Raw genomic sequence first — 19187 nt, forward strand, 5'->3', positions numbered from 1 at the left:
TAAATTCATGGAGGATGTGTCTACCAAAGACTATTAGTCTTAAGATTCAGTGGGGGCAATATATTTCCCACTGAAAGATGGCAGTATGCTTCCAAATACTGATATGTCTTCTACAATGATAGAAGAGAGAGATGTCTCCATCTTCTGGTATGAGCATCCTATAGCTGACCACTGTGAGAAACATAATGATGTATTAGAATGAGCACTGACTTAATCCAGCAGGGCTATTCTTATCACTGACACCAATTTTTTTCTTAGAAATTACCAGTTTAGAAAAGGTTTGAGCGACAGCTTCCTCACCACCTTTTCTTCTGTGAAATCTACAATCAGAGAACAACTGTATAAAACAACAACAAAATAATTTTTTGCCCATGACCCCTCCACTGCAGGAAGCCAGCTTTTTGTGCTGGAATTCACAAGGTACGGATAGACAACCTTTTGGTGGTCAGAAGCCAGTTTTGGATGGCTAAGGACTTCAGATTTTTTTTTAAAAAATACTTTACGCCTTTTTATAGTTTACATTACAATGTGGGTCATTCAAGTCTCAAAATGACAGGCAAACATGTTGATTTCTGGCAACTGCATTCAGAGAATTCAGGGACTGCCAAAAAGGAGACCTAGGAGCTGCGTATGTTCTTTCTGTAAGATGCAAGAGTTAGGAAGACCCTAAGAATTTGTCACTGTTCATTCCTACATTAAAAGTTTTAAGAAAGTTTTATATTTGAGTTAGTTTGGCAATTCAGTTTTATGACAAAATGTACAACCCTTCTGAAAGTTAGTAACTCTCCACAATGCCCATTTAGAAAAAAATCAGGAGAGCAAAAAAATGAAGGTTTAAATTTGCCAAGAAATGAGATAACATTTGAAAGAGGAAAAGAGAATTGAGTGTTACTGCAAAGTGTTTTTCTCCATGACATGAAGTAAAGCAGAAGAAATAAATTTTAAACTAAGAGTACAGTTCAGAAGAGGATACTCTAATGTGACAACAACATCAAGCTGCAGATATTACAGCTGGATGATTCTGGGGGGGGCTTGATACCTTGATCGTCCATGGCATCAAACAACAGCAGGCACTTAAGCAAGACTGAGGGAGGCAGCCTAACAGACTAGACTGTTGAGTGAGAGAGAAAAAGAAAGCAAATGAGTGGCAAAGAGAAAATAATGAGAACACACACACATATAAAAAGATATAACAGATACAGTATACATATCACAGCTGTACACATGATTTTAAAAATAGTTATATGCAAACACACTTTTTCCACAAAACATATAATGAATGCAAGAGAGGTACAGAGAAAAAAAGAATATTACTTGGATCAGCTAATTCAGTGTGTTCACAAGTAGGAACTGTGCTTAAATTAGCAATCAGCAACGAAGTCTTTCCTTGAATTGGGGCTCTGCAAGGAACACCTCAACCTGTGCCAAGGGTTACATATCTGCACACAATGATAATGCAAAACTCATAGGAATATACAAATATGCTTGTATCAGTCAAACAAATAGTCCCTATTTTTTTCTCTGACAACCAGAGAAGGGTCTTGAGTAGTGAGTGCTTTTTCATAGCACCATTCCTGAACTACTGGTGGCCTACCTCTGTTTTTCAAAACAATCGTGGATTTTTTTTCAGAAAAGAACCATCATTTACATTGATTAAACAAGGTAATCTTGTTCCAATGGAGAGGTGACAATTCACCACCTGTTGTGCACTGGTGCAAAACACAATAAAATGCATTTTTTCTACAGACCTTAAATTTATACTGTTGGTAGGTTAATGGAGCAATAAAGTGATTTCACACATTTCCATTTAAATGTGGTAAAACATATGCAGAATATTTATTATATGAAAATTATGTATCAGTTCATAGGTACTATAGATTTGAGTTTCTATGAACATGGTTGCCATTGTTATATCAACCAGTACATGCCATACAACTTTCAATCAGCTGCACTTATGTCAGGTACCTCCTCAGGAAGAGATACTGGTATACAGCATTTGATTATTAAGCCTTTAACCAGTACTAAACTAACTAAAAGGATATAGAGAACAGCAGCCCAACATTTATATCAGAGGTGGATAACCTGCAGCATCAGAGCTGCAGGCAGCCTAACTCCTCTTTTTGTGGTCCAGGCTAAAAGCTGGTGGTCCAATTTCTACCTATTTTGAAGAGGAAAATACATGAAAATTGTAGTCTAAGCTCCAAAATGGGCATATGAGAGTTAAAAATGAGAACTTACTGTACTAAACTTATCATGAAATCACCTCTGCCCACATGCGATGCGGCCCCATCTATTTTGCAGCCTTCAACCATCCCAAATGTAAACTATGGCTCTTGGCCAACAAGAGGTTGTTACCCCCTTTATGGTGGAAGGTTCTGCAGAACATTAATGCTCTCTATTCCTCTCCACACCAAATTTCTTGATTTACACCTCCTCCCCAGGTAGTCATCAAAATAAAATGACCTTCCTGGCCTGTCTGTTGTTCTTGCTGAGCTGCTGCAATATACATGCCTACATCCACCCGGGACAATAACCTGGTCTTTACCTTTGGTTGCAGATCGAATGAGGAGAAGTAGAGGTACAACATGAATAGAACAGACAGGGCTATTTGTGAACAAAGCAGAAAGCCAGGAATTTGGAGGTTGGAAAACATGCAGCTGTGGGAGCTGAGCAACACACACACACGTTTGGGGAGGGAATGTTAACTGATACACAGAGGAGGTTGCTAGAATGGAGCAAGTTGGCGAGGGGGAAGGGAGGGATGAGTTAATGATTTGCCTTCTGTAAAATTAACGCTTGAAGCTGAAAACAAAATTCAAAATAATGTTTTGGGGTTTTTGAACTAAGATCCTACCCCTGCCTTCCATTCAGTATTTTAACCTACTATTTTGTGCCAAAATAGTAGGTTAAAATACTACTATTCTGTACTGATTTATAATATATAAGCTAGCATAACAAGTATACTATGTGGCATATTAATTAGATTTTAAAATTTTATTTATAAGTACTATTATTAGTGGAATGTGGTGATATGCCTTTAATGAAAAATTACCTAAAATATTTTTACAGTAAAAAGCTTTGCAATATTTTTCTTAGAAGACAGACCCATTCTGTTTACTGCAACTTTCAAGCAAAATTACTACACTGTGTATTACCTAAGATCTTACAAGATGAACAGGTTGCTTACCTGTAGCTGGCTCTTTGAATAGTCATCTGTGCATTCACACAGTCTTTGTTGGGAATTTTCCAAGAGAGAGGAAATTTTTGGCAGGAAAGTAGTTTTACTGTTCATGCTTGAGGTTTCTCTTCTACTTCCCCTCAGTTCCCTGAGACAAGACAGCAGTCACAAGAACCACCAGCATTTATCCAGGATAGTCACTAAAGAGGGGAAGGTGGGTGGGTTGTGTGAATGCAAAGTTGATCTCTTGAAGAGCCACAGTTACAGATAATCAACCCATTTTTCTTCACTGAGGTCTCTAAGTGCTTCTCACATATGACTATCACAGACTATGACTAAGGGTAACTAGCAACCTTATCTTCTAGGGACAAGTGGCTTATCATTAACAACAACAAAGACAACACATCTCAGCCAAAGGCAACATCTGCTCAGGATCAAACACCTATGCGGTAATACTTGACAAACATCAATGGTTGAGAACATGTAACCATCCTCTGAAGTCCACTGGGTGGGTCAATCTGTTCATCTTTATGTATGAAAACTGAAAAGGAGCCGGGGCTCTAAAGGCAGAGGCATTTCTTCCATTTGCTGATTTTATTATTTGTGGCTTGATGCTATGAGTTGTCAGGCAACTGAGAGAGAATATCTTCTAGCTTTTCACAATTTATTTTAGATTTTTATTTTTACCCTGATGTATGCTCTGTGCTTTTTAAAATGAGTGTACCCCACCCTCCTTATGCTGGTCTATGACCACAGTAAAGGTTTGATTGGATTGGATTGGATTGGATCCTGGCCTTTAATATCTATGAAATTGCTGGGAAAGATCACTCAGATCTTTCGAGTGAGGTGCCATCACTATACTGATGACACCAACTCTATTACTCCTTATTCTCTTAACCCCTTGATTGTTCTCTAATCTTGAAAACGGACTTGATCAAAGACTGAAACGATTTCACAGAGGACAAGAGTACTGTTGGTAAGGGGAAAACTCAACCTGGTGATTGAGGTGAAGCCTATTTGGAGTGTTCCTTGACCCTCTTAGCCTTCATTGGATGTGCAGGTGGTGGCTACTGCAAAGGGTATATTTGCACAATTATAGCTAATGCACCAGCTTTGGTCTTTCTTGTGCCTACTGTACTTGGCAACTCTTATTTGCACTTGATTACAACCCTACTTGAATACTGCAATGTGCGCTAGGTGAGGCTACCTTTGAAAAATGTCCAGAAATTGCTGCTAGTGCAAAATCCTGTAGCTAGACTGCTAAGCAGTGCAAGCTACAGCAACTGTGATGACTGCACTGAAAGATCTGTACCAGCTGCCAATTGTCTATCAGGCACAGTTTAAGATTACCTTTAAACGTAGGTCTGGTTATCTAAGGGACTAACTTCCCTGCTATGAATCTGACTGGATACTTAGGTAAGAAGGAGAGGCCCTTTTGAAGATGCACTCACTGCCACAGGCTTATCTATCTAGTATGCAGAAGACGGCTTTCTCTTATTCTCTATCCATCCATCCATCCATCCATCCATCCATCCATCCATCCATCCATCCATCCTCTATTTAGCTCTTCCCTTGATTCTGACTTTCCCAGCATTTAGGAAAATGGCAAAAACACATCTTTTGCCAACTCTTAACTGGAATGAATGAGGGTAAATAAGATGGGTGTACAGGTAGTCCTTGTTTAGCGACTGCCTCGTTTAGTGACTGTTCACAGTCATGATGGTGATGAAAAGTAACCTACCCAGGTCTGTACAGCAAAGGAAAGCTGAAGTAAGATCATAAGCACAGTTGCACTTTCACTTACCAACCGCTTCACTTAACAACCAAGTTACCAGTCCCAATTGTGGTTGCTAAACAAGGACTACCTGTATTATCAATCAGGATGAAGACTGGTTTGGGATTCAGCATGTTCTGGAAAATAATGTATTCTGCCTGAAAAATCTGGCTGTAGCTTGGGACTCCTTCATGACCCACTGTTGTCTCTGGACCTTCAGGTGATAGTAGTCTTAAGTACAGGATTGGCACAATTACATTTACTGCAAAAGCTGCAGGCTTTCCCAAATCAGTCTGATTTGGTAACAGCTATTCATGCCTCAGCTGCAAAATGCAGCACCATACTAACTAATGTATCGAACTGGACCATATTACTCTAATACCGAAGGATCTGCACTGATCATTGTTTAACAGGGTCAGTACAAGGTGTTCATATTATCCTTCAGAACCTTATTTGGCATTATCCTTATTTAGCTGGCTGGGGAATTCTGGGAGTTGGTCCACACATCTTAAAATTGCTAAGGCTGAGAAACACTGATCTTACCATGAGCCTGTTTAATTACATGAAAGAGGTTTTGAGGAGATGCCTGCTCATCAGGTATGGGAAGTGCATCCCTGTAATTCTAAATTGTTCAGCCTTTGGAAAAGTGGTCAAGATACCTTTTTTAAAAATTTATCTTTTTAAAGTTTTGTAATATCTATTATGTATATTATAGATGAAATATAATATTGCACAATGGCACCAATACTCTGGATTCCTTCCCTCTGTCTATTTGGTCAGCCTCTTCTTTATTATTTTTTTAAAAATATCTCAAAATGTATTTTTATTCATTAGCTTTTCCTTTAGAGAAGTCATGCCTATTTGCATGTATTTTAAATTGTGTGTTCACTATTTTTAAAAAATTTATTAGCTTGATGTAATGTGCTTTTTTGCTTGTTTATGGTATTGATAATTTTATGATGACTGTAGAGTACCTTGGATGAGTTTATTTTGGCCTTGATGCTTCTCATTGTTCTTTTATTAACTGCCACAGGCTGGCAAGTTGTTTGGGAGGACACAACATATAAATGAACTAACTAAATGCTGCATAAGGGGCAGGTGTAACAAAAAGATGGTGTTATCAGCTCATTGTGACACAAATAATGCAAACAAGTAATAGAACAAAGAGAATCACATTATATCCACACTGTGCATATCAAAGTGCAAACAAGGGAAAGCCAATAAAGGAGTGGTCCTGTCATTTATTTATGGCATCTTCTATGGGACCATGTGAACACTACAAAGCCAGGGTATTTACAAGGGGACAACGGTCCAACTTTCTACTCATTCATAAAAGCAGAAAAACCTAACCTAACCAGTTTTTAAATCAGAGTTTTTGTTTGAAGCTGTACCTAGGTGTTTGCACTGTAATTTTCCTCTGCAAATTAAACCATTCTACAGAACTCAAACAAGACCAGCACATTTTAAAAGTTAGGTTATCATTTTCAAATACAGAAGAGACTACATCTGTATCTTGTGCATTTATTTGACTTGTAAAAATCTCTGCAATATTCTCCATTATCTTTTCAAGTGTCTGCTGTCTCACCTTTTGTTCAATTTCTTCATAGTCCTCCTGGTAACTTCCATAGACTGTGTTCAATGAAGATGAAAATGTTGGACCCTGAGAATAGTACTGAGAACTTCTATAGCCATCTCTCCGAAGTTTGTCACATTCTGTAAGTGGTGGAGGAAATGTAAGAAAAAAGATATAACTGTTGTTGCTTTACACATAAATTCCAAACAAGAAAATGGTCCCAAGGAGAACTTACTCATCTGTAACTCTTTCATGGGAAATGTCCATGTGAAAAAGAAGGTCATCAGAGAATAGGAGCCTAATGGCTTTATTTTCCTATCTATGTATCTGTATCTATAGATGTGTGTGTGTGCCTTTGACTCAGTGTTGACTCCTGGTGACTCCCTGGACAAGTCCCTGCAGTTTTCTTAGCAAGGTTTTTCAGAAGTGGTTTGCCATTGCCTCCTTCCAAGGGCTGAGGGAGGGGGACTGGCCCATGGTCACCCAGCTGGCTTTGTGCCTAAAGCAGGACTAGAACTCACAGTCTCCTGGTTTCTAGCTTGATGCCTTAACCACTACATCAAACTGGCGCTCCATATCTATAGATACAGATGTATAATTTTAGAGAGTCACTGGTTTACACAGGTGTTACAATGATACCCATGTGGCATAACAGGCCAGAGATATGAGACTGAAACACCTCACGCTCAGCTATTGCAAATTCTTTCTCTCCTCTGCAAATTAAAAATAATAAGCTTTGCATGAAGGAGACTTAAATCTTTTGCATAGAATGAAGGATACATTCCATATGTCAAGCACATTTGAGTATGTTTTGTTAATTAATATGTTCTGGATTTGCAAATTCTGAAGATGGGCAAGGCCACTCTTCCCACTCCTGTTCTACCTACTGCCTGAGACTGGGTACAAAGCATATATTTTCAAGCCCACCTTTCTAATTGTATGAAATACAGTCAGGATTTATGTAGCAATCCATGCTGATATTTCAAGAATATCTATTGGACATAGGCAAATTACTACCAAAATATGTTTAAAACAAAAATAATGAAAAGATAAAATTATTTTAAGTATATGTAACAAGCTTGCATATATGCCTGAAACAGAATTGGTTAAATAGATCAACAAAAATGTAAAGTGTAGTCTAGATGAGCAGGTGGCTAAGATAAAGATTATTAGTGCAAGAAGGGAAGGAGGGATTTTCATTCTTGAGTCTAGTAGGTTCATAGGATCCTACTCACTAGTAAGGCACCATCTGCTAATCAGCTTTGGCAGACTACTGAACTAACTTCTCTGCATGTGGGAAAGGAAAGCTACTGTGACATTTTCCCCTCAGTAGTAATGCAAGAGAACAAAGCAATAATAATAATAATAGACAAAATTTCTATCTGTTAATTACAAAAGGCCACACTGCTTGAATCCGCACATATAGTATGACAATACATTGCGACATCCTAGGTTCCTGGAAAGAACTCGATGCAAATGAGGCCAACACCAGCTAAAGAACTGGCAGCTATGATTTCACGTTGTTGTGAATAATAATAATAATAATAATAATAATAATAATAATAATAATAATAATAAAAAAAATAAATAAATAAAACCGTCAAGATTTGGATGAGCATGCTGATCTGCCGAATCCAACTGCTTCTTTTACCTTTCCAGGTTCTGGAAAGGGGTAGGTAAGAAGAAACATTACTTTTCAAAGTCTGAAAAATTAATTTTTTCACTACAATAAAGTGGGCCATAAAGTGATTATAACAGGTTTCCAAAAAGAGCTCTATAGAAGCATTATGTATTTTGATACGTTCATTCATATCTAGATACATAGATTCAACAGTTAAATCCTCTGTTGAAGAAAAAATATTGTATCAATCCAATGTAGGGCCCCACCCAATAAAATAAAATACCTGTACTGCAGTATTAAAATCACAACATTAAGAAAATGTTTTCATTGAGTCTCCCCCCCCCACTTTTTTTAAATAAAATAAAATAAAAGCTGCAAAATGTTGTTGGGGTCAGGAGCGTTTATACTTCAGTACGAGATTGTGGAGTCTGAATACAGTTTTTAAAGCATTAAATATCTAGCACCATTAACAGTCCCACAAATACAAAAGTGGGATGACTTGTGAATCGCAAATTATCTGGAACATTAACAGTCAGCCTTCAAAAAGGGTCTGCTGAGCTGCCATATACAAGCACCACACCTGGTCTGCAGAAGAAGCCAGGCAAAATATTAATAGAGCATGGTGGGGTTGCAATTTCCTGGCCCTGCATCTACCCTGGTGATCAATCTTTGGAACACGATTTTCTTGGATTAGCACTGGCAGGCTTAAAGAACTCTTGACACTTTGGACATGTGGATACAAAATTCAACCCGGAGTCAGATTAGGTCTACTAGGAAGAGCAATCAGTGATCCTTCAGGATGTTCACCGTAAGGTATGTAAAATAATATAGGTACAGTCAGGTCCAGAAATATTGGGACATCGACACAATTCTAACATCTTTGGCTCTATACACCACCACAATGGATTTGGAATGAAACAAACACAATGTGCCTTAACTGCAGACTGTCAGCTTTAATTTGAGGGTATGTACATCCAACTCAGGTGAACGGTGTAGGAATTACAACAGTTTGCATATGTGCCTCCCACTTGTTAAGGGACCAAAAGTAATGGGACAATTGGCTTCTCAGCTGTTCCATGGCCAGGTGTGTGATATCCCCTCAGTACTCCAATTACAATGTGCAGATAAAAGGCCCAGAGTTCATTTCAAGTGTGCTACTTGCATTTGGAATCTGTTGCTGTCAACTCTCAAGATGAGATCCAAAGAGCTGTCACTATCAGTGGAGCAAGCCATCATTAGGCTGAAGAAACAAAACAAACCCATCAGAGAGATAGCAAGAACATTAGGCGTGGCCAAAACAACTGTTTGGAACATTCTCAAAAAGAAGGAACGCACCAGTGAGCTCAGCAACACCAAAAGACCCGGGAGACAACGGAAAACAACTGTGGTGGATGACCGAAGAATTCGTTCCCTGGTGAAGAAAACACCCTTCACAACAGGTGGCCAGATCAAGAACACTCTCCAGGAGGTAGGTGTATGTGTGTCAAAGTCAACAATCAAAAGAAGACTTCACCAGAGTGAATACAGAGGATTCACCACAAGATGTAAACCATTGGTGAGCCTCAGAAACAGGAAGGCCAGATTAGAGTTTGCCAAACGACATCTAAAAAAGCCTTCACAGTTCTGGAACAACATCCTATGGACAGATGAGACCAAGATCAACTTGTACCAGAGTGATGGGAAGAGAAGAGTATGGAGAAGGAAAGGAACTGCTCATGATCCTAAGCATACCACCTCATCAGTGAAGCATGGTGGTGGTAGTGTCATGGCGTGGGCATGTATGGCTGCCAATGGAACTGGTTCTCTTGTATTTATTGATGATGTGACTGCTGACAAAAGCAGCAGGATGAATTCTGCAGTGTTTCGGGCAATATTATCTGCTCACATTCAGCCAAATGCTGCAGAACTCATTGGACGGCGCTTCACAGTACAGATGGACAATGACCCAAAGCATACTGCAAAAGCAACCAAAGAGTTTTTGAAGGGACAGAAGTGGAATGTTATGCAATGGCCAAGTCAATCACCTGACCTGAATCCCATTGAGCATGCATTTCACTTGCTGAAGACAAAACTGAAGGGAAGATGCCCCAAGAACAAGCAGGAACTGAAGACAGTTGCAGTAGAGGCCTGGCAGAGCATCACCAGGGATGAAACCCAGTGTCTGGTAATGTCTATGCGTTCCAGGCTTCAGGCTGTGATTGACTGCAACGGATTTGCAACCAAGTATTAAAAAGGGAAAGTTTGATTTATGATTATTATTCTGTCCCATTACTTTTGGTCCCTTAACAAGTGGGAGGCACATATGCAAACTGTTGTAATTCCTACACCGTTCACCTGAGTTGGATGTACATACCCTCAAATTAAAGCTGACAGTCTGCAGTTAAGGCACATTGTGTTTGTTTCATTCCAAATCCATTGTGGTGGTGTATAGAGCCAAAGATGTTAGAACTGTGTCGATGTCCCAATATTTCTGGACCTGACTGTATGTTATATTTGAAATAAAATAAAATTAACAAAACAAAAAAAGCCAGAAGTTACAATCAGATTATTGTTTTAGAACTCTATGTCACAGGTATATTTATCACTTTTAATTTAATTATAATAAAACAAAAAGTCTACAGATTTGTGGCCAGAGCTTGCTGGATTGGTATGTACTGAACAGACCACTTTCCTTCTTTTTTCTGATATAACTTACTGTTATAACAAAATTGGTTATTGCTGTTGTTTCTTGTTAAAGAATCATAAGAACATAAGCAGTGCCCGCTGGATCAGACCTTTGGCCCATCCAATCCAGGTCTGTTCTCACAGGGACCAACAAACTATACAAGGAAGTCTCCTAGTCTACCAGCAGATGGCTTTCAGAGGCAGTCACATTGTCACAAACTCCCAATATATTAATCCAAATCTTATAATATCTGAAATCAGGAATATTCTAGTTGTGGTTTACTTTTGGTTAATTAACAAGCCAAGATATGAAATCATGGATTTATCCTAGTTTAAAGTTTTCCTACAAAACACACAATGCCTCACTTTAGATGTAATTTAAGATGAGTATGAACATGAAGAACCACTCTGTTCTTTAAAGATATGTGGGATCATTCAAAGTAGAAGCTTCTCCAATTACATTTGATAGTTATCAGGATTACATTGTTGATACAGAAGTGAAATAAATATGCTGGCAGAGGCATCTGCAAAGTTTGTCACAATGCAGGCTTTGCACTTTTTGTACAGGTAGTCCTCGCTTAATGACAATAGGGACTGGAAAACTGGCTGTTAAGTGAGACACCACATGACTGGACTCGATTTTACGACCATTTTTACAATGGTCATTAAGCAAATCACCAGGGCTGTTAAGCAAATCACATGGTCGTTAAGCAAATCCAGCTTCCCCAATGGACATTTTGGCCGGAATTCGCTTAATGACATGATTCATTTAGAAACCATGTGATTCGCTTAACAACCATTGTAAAAAAAGGTCACAAATCACGATCACATGACCACAGGGGGTGGTGCGATAGTTTATGATGGTCGTAAGTGCAAGTACAGGTCGTAAAGCATTTTTTCCAAGGCCATCGTAACTTCAAACTGTTGTTAAAGCAATGGTTGTTAAATGAGAACTACCTTTAGATGTGTTATAACATTGTAACACCTTACTAAGATGGAAGAACCTATGGCATGATTCCTGGAACTTGTAGACACTTTTGCATTCTGGCCTATATGTTCCAAAAAAAAAAAAAGCACCAAGTTCCCATATAGTAATACCTATTAACAATGGTAAAAACAAGAAAATAATTTCTTTCTTTCTCTCTCAACACACACACAAGTCTCCTATAAAATTTCAACCAAATCAAATTTGGGATTTTTCTAATCTCAGTTTATTCATACACTCCATTATCTGGTTTCTGTATTCTTTCAAAAAAGCAGGCAAGCAAGCAGAGGGATTTAAAGAAAAGCAAATTCAAATATGCTGTAAGCCAATTCCTTGAAACATAAAACTGTTTTGACTGAGACCAGCAACTGAATTCCATCTGACAAAGATGTTAATTGCAGTGTTCTCAACAGAGTATAATGCCAAACTTCCCAATTAAATTAAAGGTGCAGGATTATGCCAGATAACAAGCTTGATTGTTTTCTCATCAGTATCTATCATCCCCTGAATTCATCATGTTACCTAGTTACTTATCTCACTTAAATAATACAGGAAACTCAAAACTTCTAGCAAGCCCTTCAAAGCCTGCCTTTGTTAACAAAGAGCATATTGCAAGCACCAAAGGATACCCTGGCAGAATCTTTTATTACATAGATTATGAAGATTATGCGGTTCTGGAAGCCACCTACAGAACTGTAAAGCCTGTTTTTAAAAAACACCCCGCTTGTATTTTTTCCCTTGTAATTGTTGTTTGTCCCAATTCATTCTATTTCAAAGAAAGTTTGTTCACTTGGCAAAATTCTGAACTGGTGTTTTGCATACATACTGGGATTCCACAATATATGTAGCACATTAGCCAAAGTTTTCACTTTCCCCCATTCTCATGTATCTGGAACTATGTGGAATATTTAGTATCTGTTCATATGGGCTACAGAATTTATTGTGATACTGTGATGCTGTTGTGAGATTGTGTTTTTTAACTGCTGTTAGCCACCCAGAGTCATGATGTTGAGATGGTGGCCATATAAATAAAAATGAATAAATAATAATGCAGAAAAGCTAGTCATTTTCCTTTTATCTGGATGGGAAAATGCTACGAGATTAAATCTTGAAAATGTGCTTACACAATTCACATATAATATAATAACCTAAGTTTTCATATAGCTATGGTATATGTGGTACTACATTTATACAACATTGAGAAGTTTTGCTACAATAGCGCAAACCACAGTATAAATCACAAACTCAATCCCCAGACTCTTGGTAACATTTTTACAGTTTTTCACTGAACAGGGATCTGATAATATTTTCTTTTAACTATGGTGATTATTTTCCTTGCCATTTTAATAGCAGAGCTACTAGGCAGTAAAAGGTTTATTTTATATTAATTCAAATATCATGTTTTTGAGGAAGAAGCTATTTCACTTCTCACACATGGAATGTTTTTAACTGCAGGTACAGCATAAGCCGTAAAGTGCATGAGAGATTTCATTATTTCTTCTACAGACATATAGTCCAGGGGAACAATGCTAGATTACCACTCCTGTCTTCTGTGATTATTTACTTTTTTTAATTGTCCATCATTTTAAAGAATTCTCCATTAAATCTATAGAGGGCATTTTTTTTAAGTAAACTGAGCATAAGCAATTAAGCTATCAATTAGTGCTGAAGTATGTGTGATCATTTTTATTTTATTTTTACAGTAGACCTTTAAAATAAACCTTTTGAACGCTGAATGATTAAACCAAGACAAATCTTTATAGTAGAATGGACTACTTGAGTTCTTTGTAAATACTTCTTCAAGTGGATCAGTAACTTCTGGTGACAAGGACAAATGCATGTTGTTTTCTTGATAGTAACACGGCACTGGTTTGCCATGCCCTTTTTCCAGATTATTTTTTTCAAATTCCCAGATTTCACAGTGCTGGGATTTCAGTTCTTGGTGATCTCCCATCTACGCCCCAAATCAGTCCGCCTTGGTTAGGTTTTTCAAGATCTGCCATGTTCTTTTATGTGCTGCCACTTGCCTTTTCCTCAAGTCAACGGTTCAGCCCTCTGTAAAAAGCAGTTTCCTGTTCTTTAACCTTCCTTTCCCACTGAGCAAACCAGAAAAGGGAGGAAAGTACCAGAAAAATGAGTAAATAGGGAAAGAAATGGCCTTGTGATGTGCCCCACATTTTGGGCCCATCCATTATGCTTTACAGATATTCCTTGAGGAAAGGTAACCAATGACAGAAATTCCATCTCTGCTTATATACAGATATACATTTTTTTATCATGACAATGCAACTGAACTCATGAAGCTGGCAAATTCTGAATTAATCTGTCTAGCTCAGTGCTGTCTACCCTATTTTTTAAACTGATTAGCAAAAGCTTCTAAATTCTGTCTGAACATATTTCTCCTCATAATACTAGTTATCCTTTACGTTCCTCTGAGCAGGGCCTTCTTTTGATTTCTTGCTCCAGGATCACCATCTCCAGGTTCTGGGCCTTCCTGACCCTCAATGGGAACTGGCCCAGGATCGAAAGATGTAATTGGCTATCATCAGCATACTGATGATTCCAAACCCCAAACCAGTGGATGACCTCACCCAGCAGTTTCTTGTATGTGTTGAAAAGGAGAGAGAGACTTGAGCCCTGAGGCACTCCACATAATAGGGGCCTAGGGAGTGATCTTTCCCTCCCAACAACACCGACTGGAACTGGTCCCAGAGAAAGGAAGAAAACCACCATAAAATGGTGCCCCCAATCCCCAACCCATAGAGCTGGCTCAGAAGGATACCCTGGTCCATGGTATCAAAAGCCGCTGAGAGATCTAGGAGCACAAGAATGGATACCCAAGCACCATCCTGGCTCTGCTACAAGTCATCGACAAGCAAGACCAGGCCAAGTACTAGATCCTGGCCTGAAACCTGACTGAAAGGGGTCTACATCCCCCATTTCCTCCAGGTTTCTCATCAGCTGCAGACCGACCACCTTCTCAATAACCTTCCCCAAAAAGGGAAGGTTGGCGACTGGTCGGTAGTTGCTGAAAAGTGTTGGGTCCCCATATGCAGATAGCTTTTAGATCATGCATAAACTTTTTCCCCATCTTCAGCTTTGGATGGGACACTGTATCACACGATTAGCCAGAACTAATCTCTTCAATGTTTTCCAATTAATTCATTAATGCAGATTTGTGTGACAAGAAAACAAATCAGACTACTCTGCTAAAGGCATTGTTGCATATGAGCTGTATATCTGAAAGCCTCTCAAATCACAGTTTACACTTCTGTTTTATATGAATGGTGGAAATTAATACAAATGTTTGTAAAATGGTTTCGAAATCCATTAACAATGGATACAGGAGCACAAAGCAGCTGATGGCTGATATAATTGCAACAGCAATCTGGATCACAAGAGGATTTTAAAAGCAAACTCTTTCAATTCTGATAAGGATCTATTTCTGTCTAACAGTCTAAATATGGCAAACCTCAGCCAATGAAGTTTGCATCAAGTGGAACAGGACTGATTTCTATAGACTTGAAAAAAAGCCTATCAACAGGAGAAATGATATGCCACAAGGACTGTTTCATATCAAGCTTAGTTTTTAAAAGATGCTAACTGCAGCACATGGGCTGTTGCTGAAAAGAAATCCCAGCCTGGAATAGAAAGCAGGTTCATGAACTTTATCCACAGTATACTTCACTGCAGTTTTGAAAAAAGAAAACCTCTTTCTTTTTTAACTGAGTCAGGAATTCCAACCAATGCGTTCCCAAAGCAGATTGCCAAAACAAAAGGCTAGTTGAATTTTACATTTTTGACAAGGACGTATAATAGTTATAACTTAATTCTCAGCAGCTTGGTACAAAGGCACTACATAGACACATACTAACCAAGCACGCAAATGTGACTACTTTTCCCCGAACAGATAAAAAAGGCCCAAGATAACATTCAGATACCTTGCTCAGAACCCTTCAAGATCTGTTTTATCATTAGCTTTTGGGCCAGGTGACAAGATGCAATCTCCTCTCAAACATTGAACTCGCTATCCACATTCACTGCAGCAAACTATTTATAGAGATCCCAAATTCATATGCACTTTTAAACATGAAGGGTGGCTTATTCATCCACTGGCCATCTTCTTGGTTCTTAGAACCAAGTGTATTCATGGGAAGATTCCCATTTTGGAGACAATGAGCTGTACTCAATTATAATTGTCATAAGAAGAACGTGTAGTGCTGCCGAACCAGTCCTCTTTGCATCTGGAACCCCTTCAAATCTATTCCAGAGAATTGGAGCATACCTTGGAGCAAATCTGGAAGCCTCACTGAGACATATGACATTCCACCGCATGAATGGAAGTCTATTAGTGCAATGTTGGAGGTAACCCAATTACGGTGAAAGAATAAACGTTACAACTGTTTCAAACGTTAATGGCTGTTTTGTGATTTTTCCTGGCTGCTGTGTTTGAATTTTTTTTCTATATGTATTTGTTTTTATTTACTTTTTATTGTTAGCCACTCAGAGTAATGAATTTGACATGGGCAGCCCTATAAATCAATTAAATAAAATAAATAAATTAAGGTAATTAGCATAAAGTACTGTAGAGACGGGTCTTGCATCTCCAGCATTCCAAGAAAACACTAAACCATCTGCTGAATTCTTCGAATCCTGGCCTAAGACAAGGGCAGGCAAAGAAAGGCCACTGAATGCAACTATCACCATAAATTCCATCACCTGGTCAGAGAAGGAAACTGAGCAATGGATGGGTGGGGATTTGTAGAGATAGCTGAAGAGGAAGGTTCAGGAACAAGATTTATTTCTTTAGTATGCATAATATCTAGATGACAATGGGGGCATGTTGCTGGACCAAAAGCATTTGTTTCAAGGTTCATCATAGTTTCAGTTCCTTAATATGCATTGACTTGTCAAATGTCATCCAGAGAGGACTGGGTATAGGATGATTCATGTTACGTCCTGAGCAACAAATGTTGGGAAGCGTGCGTTGCACATTACATATATGCAAACAACAATTAACTACATTTATTTTCACAATGTAGAGGTAAGTAGGCATGACTGAGGCAATCACTCCTTATTATCCATTAATGCCGAGAGGCTACAGCGGTGTAGATATCTAAATTAGCCAAAGACAAATGGAGAGGATCACCTTGAGCACTCCCTAGTGACAGCCTGTTAACAAATATCATTTGCAAAGGCTGTTCAGCTTTGTGCCCCGTTATGCCTCTTGGGTTTTCCACTCATGCCAACTGTTGTTTTCCAGTCACTTCCTTGAAATTCTCTGGTTGAGAGAATGAGAGAAAGGAAGTATTTAATTGTGGACATGTATTGTACTTTCAGTTTGGATGATCACCACAGAGGAATCTTTTTCTTCTATACTACTTCTACCTTTTGTTTACAGCATTAGAGTAGCTTGTCTTCAATGCTGAATAAGCAAATTTAAAAAATCACACTGCAGCTGTGCTTGAATTAGGAGTAGAAAATAGCAATCAATACACTGTTACACACAAAAGTAATGTGACACTTGACAGAGTTGCTTTGTGTGAGATGGGCAGCTATATAAATGTGACATATAAATAAATAAAAATAAGCACACACATTCCAGAGTTAGTCATAAAAATTAACAGTTAGAAGCTCCTAGCTGACCTTGGCTGATTCCTGGATCTCACTGGGATGGAAGTCCACCAGGTAATTCCAGAACTGTAGGCAGTAAACTCAGATTTGAAAAAGCATCCTGGAAGACCTTTTACATACCATTGCCAAGAACACTTGACATTCATGTCCATGAAGTCACCAGATGTTCAGCTCAGTTTGTAGACTCTACCTCCAGAGTGTCTGTTCACAGAATAGCATCCAGCAACAGAACAGAATCTTATCATTTCCACCTGCAACCCCAAATTATTTCTGGAGAGCTGGGGACCCTCTAGAGGAATCTTTGGGACAGGCATAGGGGCAGAAGAGGAGCAAGAGGGAAGTACCCATATGGGATTTGAAGTCTGTCTGTGAAATATGGATGCACTCTACAACCTTCTAACCTCTATACATATTAAACTCACAATCAAATACAAAGTAAGGAATAGCATACAAGAAGGTTGTAACTTTTAAAAGAGCACCTTTGACAGATGTGGAGATGTAACCTTTTTCTCTAAATATAGTAAATAGCAGTGAAGAAAGTTAAACAATATATGCACCTCTAACATCCTACCACATTCACAACAATTTATGAAGATCCAGATATTGTTTGTGCTCTCCATTGTTAACCCTATTTCCCCACCAATAATTTATTATTGTTCTTCTTTCTAGAGAAAATCCACTGAGGAAGAAATGTGGAATTGCTGCACAATACCATTTGATTGCAGCATTAAAAACTCTATATGGAAGTATTCAATTTTTTCTGACCGCAGCTGAAGAACCACATATTATTTTCCCATTCTGCTACACTTCACTCCAAGCAACAAGTGTTTGAGCATTTCTATTCTTGTCAAGCACTTTTGAGAGCAACTCTTATCAGGTGAGGTGAGAAATTACAGAGCACAGAGATTTTCACTTAGGAACACATTTTCCATACTGGGTTTAGGGCAGCAGTTGATCCAGCTAAAATCTATAAGACTTTATGTTATTTAATATTGAGCACTGAAACAAGTAAAAAAATATACAACTGAATACTTCTGGAAACAAGATAGTTAATATTTTTATATTAAATATTTTATATCAGGTTACTAACTTCTCCCCTTATACTAACAATTAATTAAACTATTCAAACAACCTTGCCTGCAATGAATTTTTCAAACAGTAGTGCCTACTATTCTAACTTCATGCTTTTTATATTCACATACAAAACAAACTCTACAGCTAGACAGAGCTAGACAGAGAATTTGAATGCTGCTACTGAGAAACTTTGTGTACTTCAATGCAATGGAACTCAAGCAGCACTATATGATCCAGATTTAATGATAAACTTAACAACTGAATTAATTTCATACAGATATTTATACTTACATGGCTATTTTCTTTTTGTTTATTCTTTCTGTTATGTTTATTTAACTATTACAAAATATTTAGTTTTTTTTTCCTTCGCTGTATAATCACTATTAAATGTACATTTTTTTACCATTTAACAATAATTAAAAAAAAAAAAACACTTAGTGAGCAGAGGCAGTTTGGTATTTCCAACCAGTCTAATTTAAATAGCTACTTCTCCAGGCAAACTTTTACTACAGAAAAAAATATGGCATGTGTAATATTCCTCTAATCATTTTGTAAATACTTGAGATTCTTACTGCCCTTCGAAGGAAGGAAGGAAGGAAGGAAGGAAGGAAGGAAGGAAGGAAGGAAGGAAGGAAGGAAGGACGGACAAGGGTTGGGAGCAAGTATGATTTTTGTCTTTGTCAC

General features: G+C 38.2%; 1 protein-coding gene across 10 annotated transcripts in view; it reads right to left on the reverse strand.

Annotated features, from left to right (window-relative positions):
- The window catches only part of NHSL1 (NHS like 1), a 161842-nt gene that overhangs the window by 22998 nt on the left and 119657 nt on the right, over positions 1–19187 (reverse strand). For 5 of the 10 annotated variants that reach the window (XM_088141386.1, XM_088141412.1, XM_088141404.1 and 2 more), the window contains exons 3-4: positions 6538–6665; positions 1040–1111 (exon numbers count right to left, since the gene is read on the reverse strand). In XM_088141386.1, coding sequence (XP_087997512.1) covers positions 1040–1111; positions 6538–6665 — 200 coding nt within the window. Of the gene's footprint in view, positions 1–1039; positions 1112–3187; positions 3353–6537; positions 6666–19187 lie in introns of those variants that run through there. The other 5 variants (XM_088141397.1, XM_088141416.1, XM_088141433.1 and 2 more) reach the window with 2 other exon arrangements.

Source organism: Python bivittatus, unplaced genomic scaffold, assembly GCF_059951505.1.
Source record: "Python bivittatus isolate LINGU-HERP-01145 unplaced genomic scaffold, Pbiv_v1 ctg000020_np1212, whole genome shotgun sequence".
NCBI classification, from domain to species: domain Eukaryota; kingdom Metazoa; phylum Chordata; class Lepidosauria; order Squamata; family Pythonidae; genus Python; species Python bivittatus.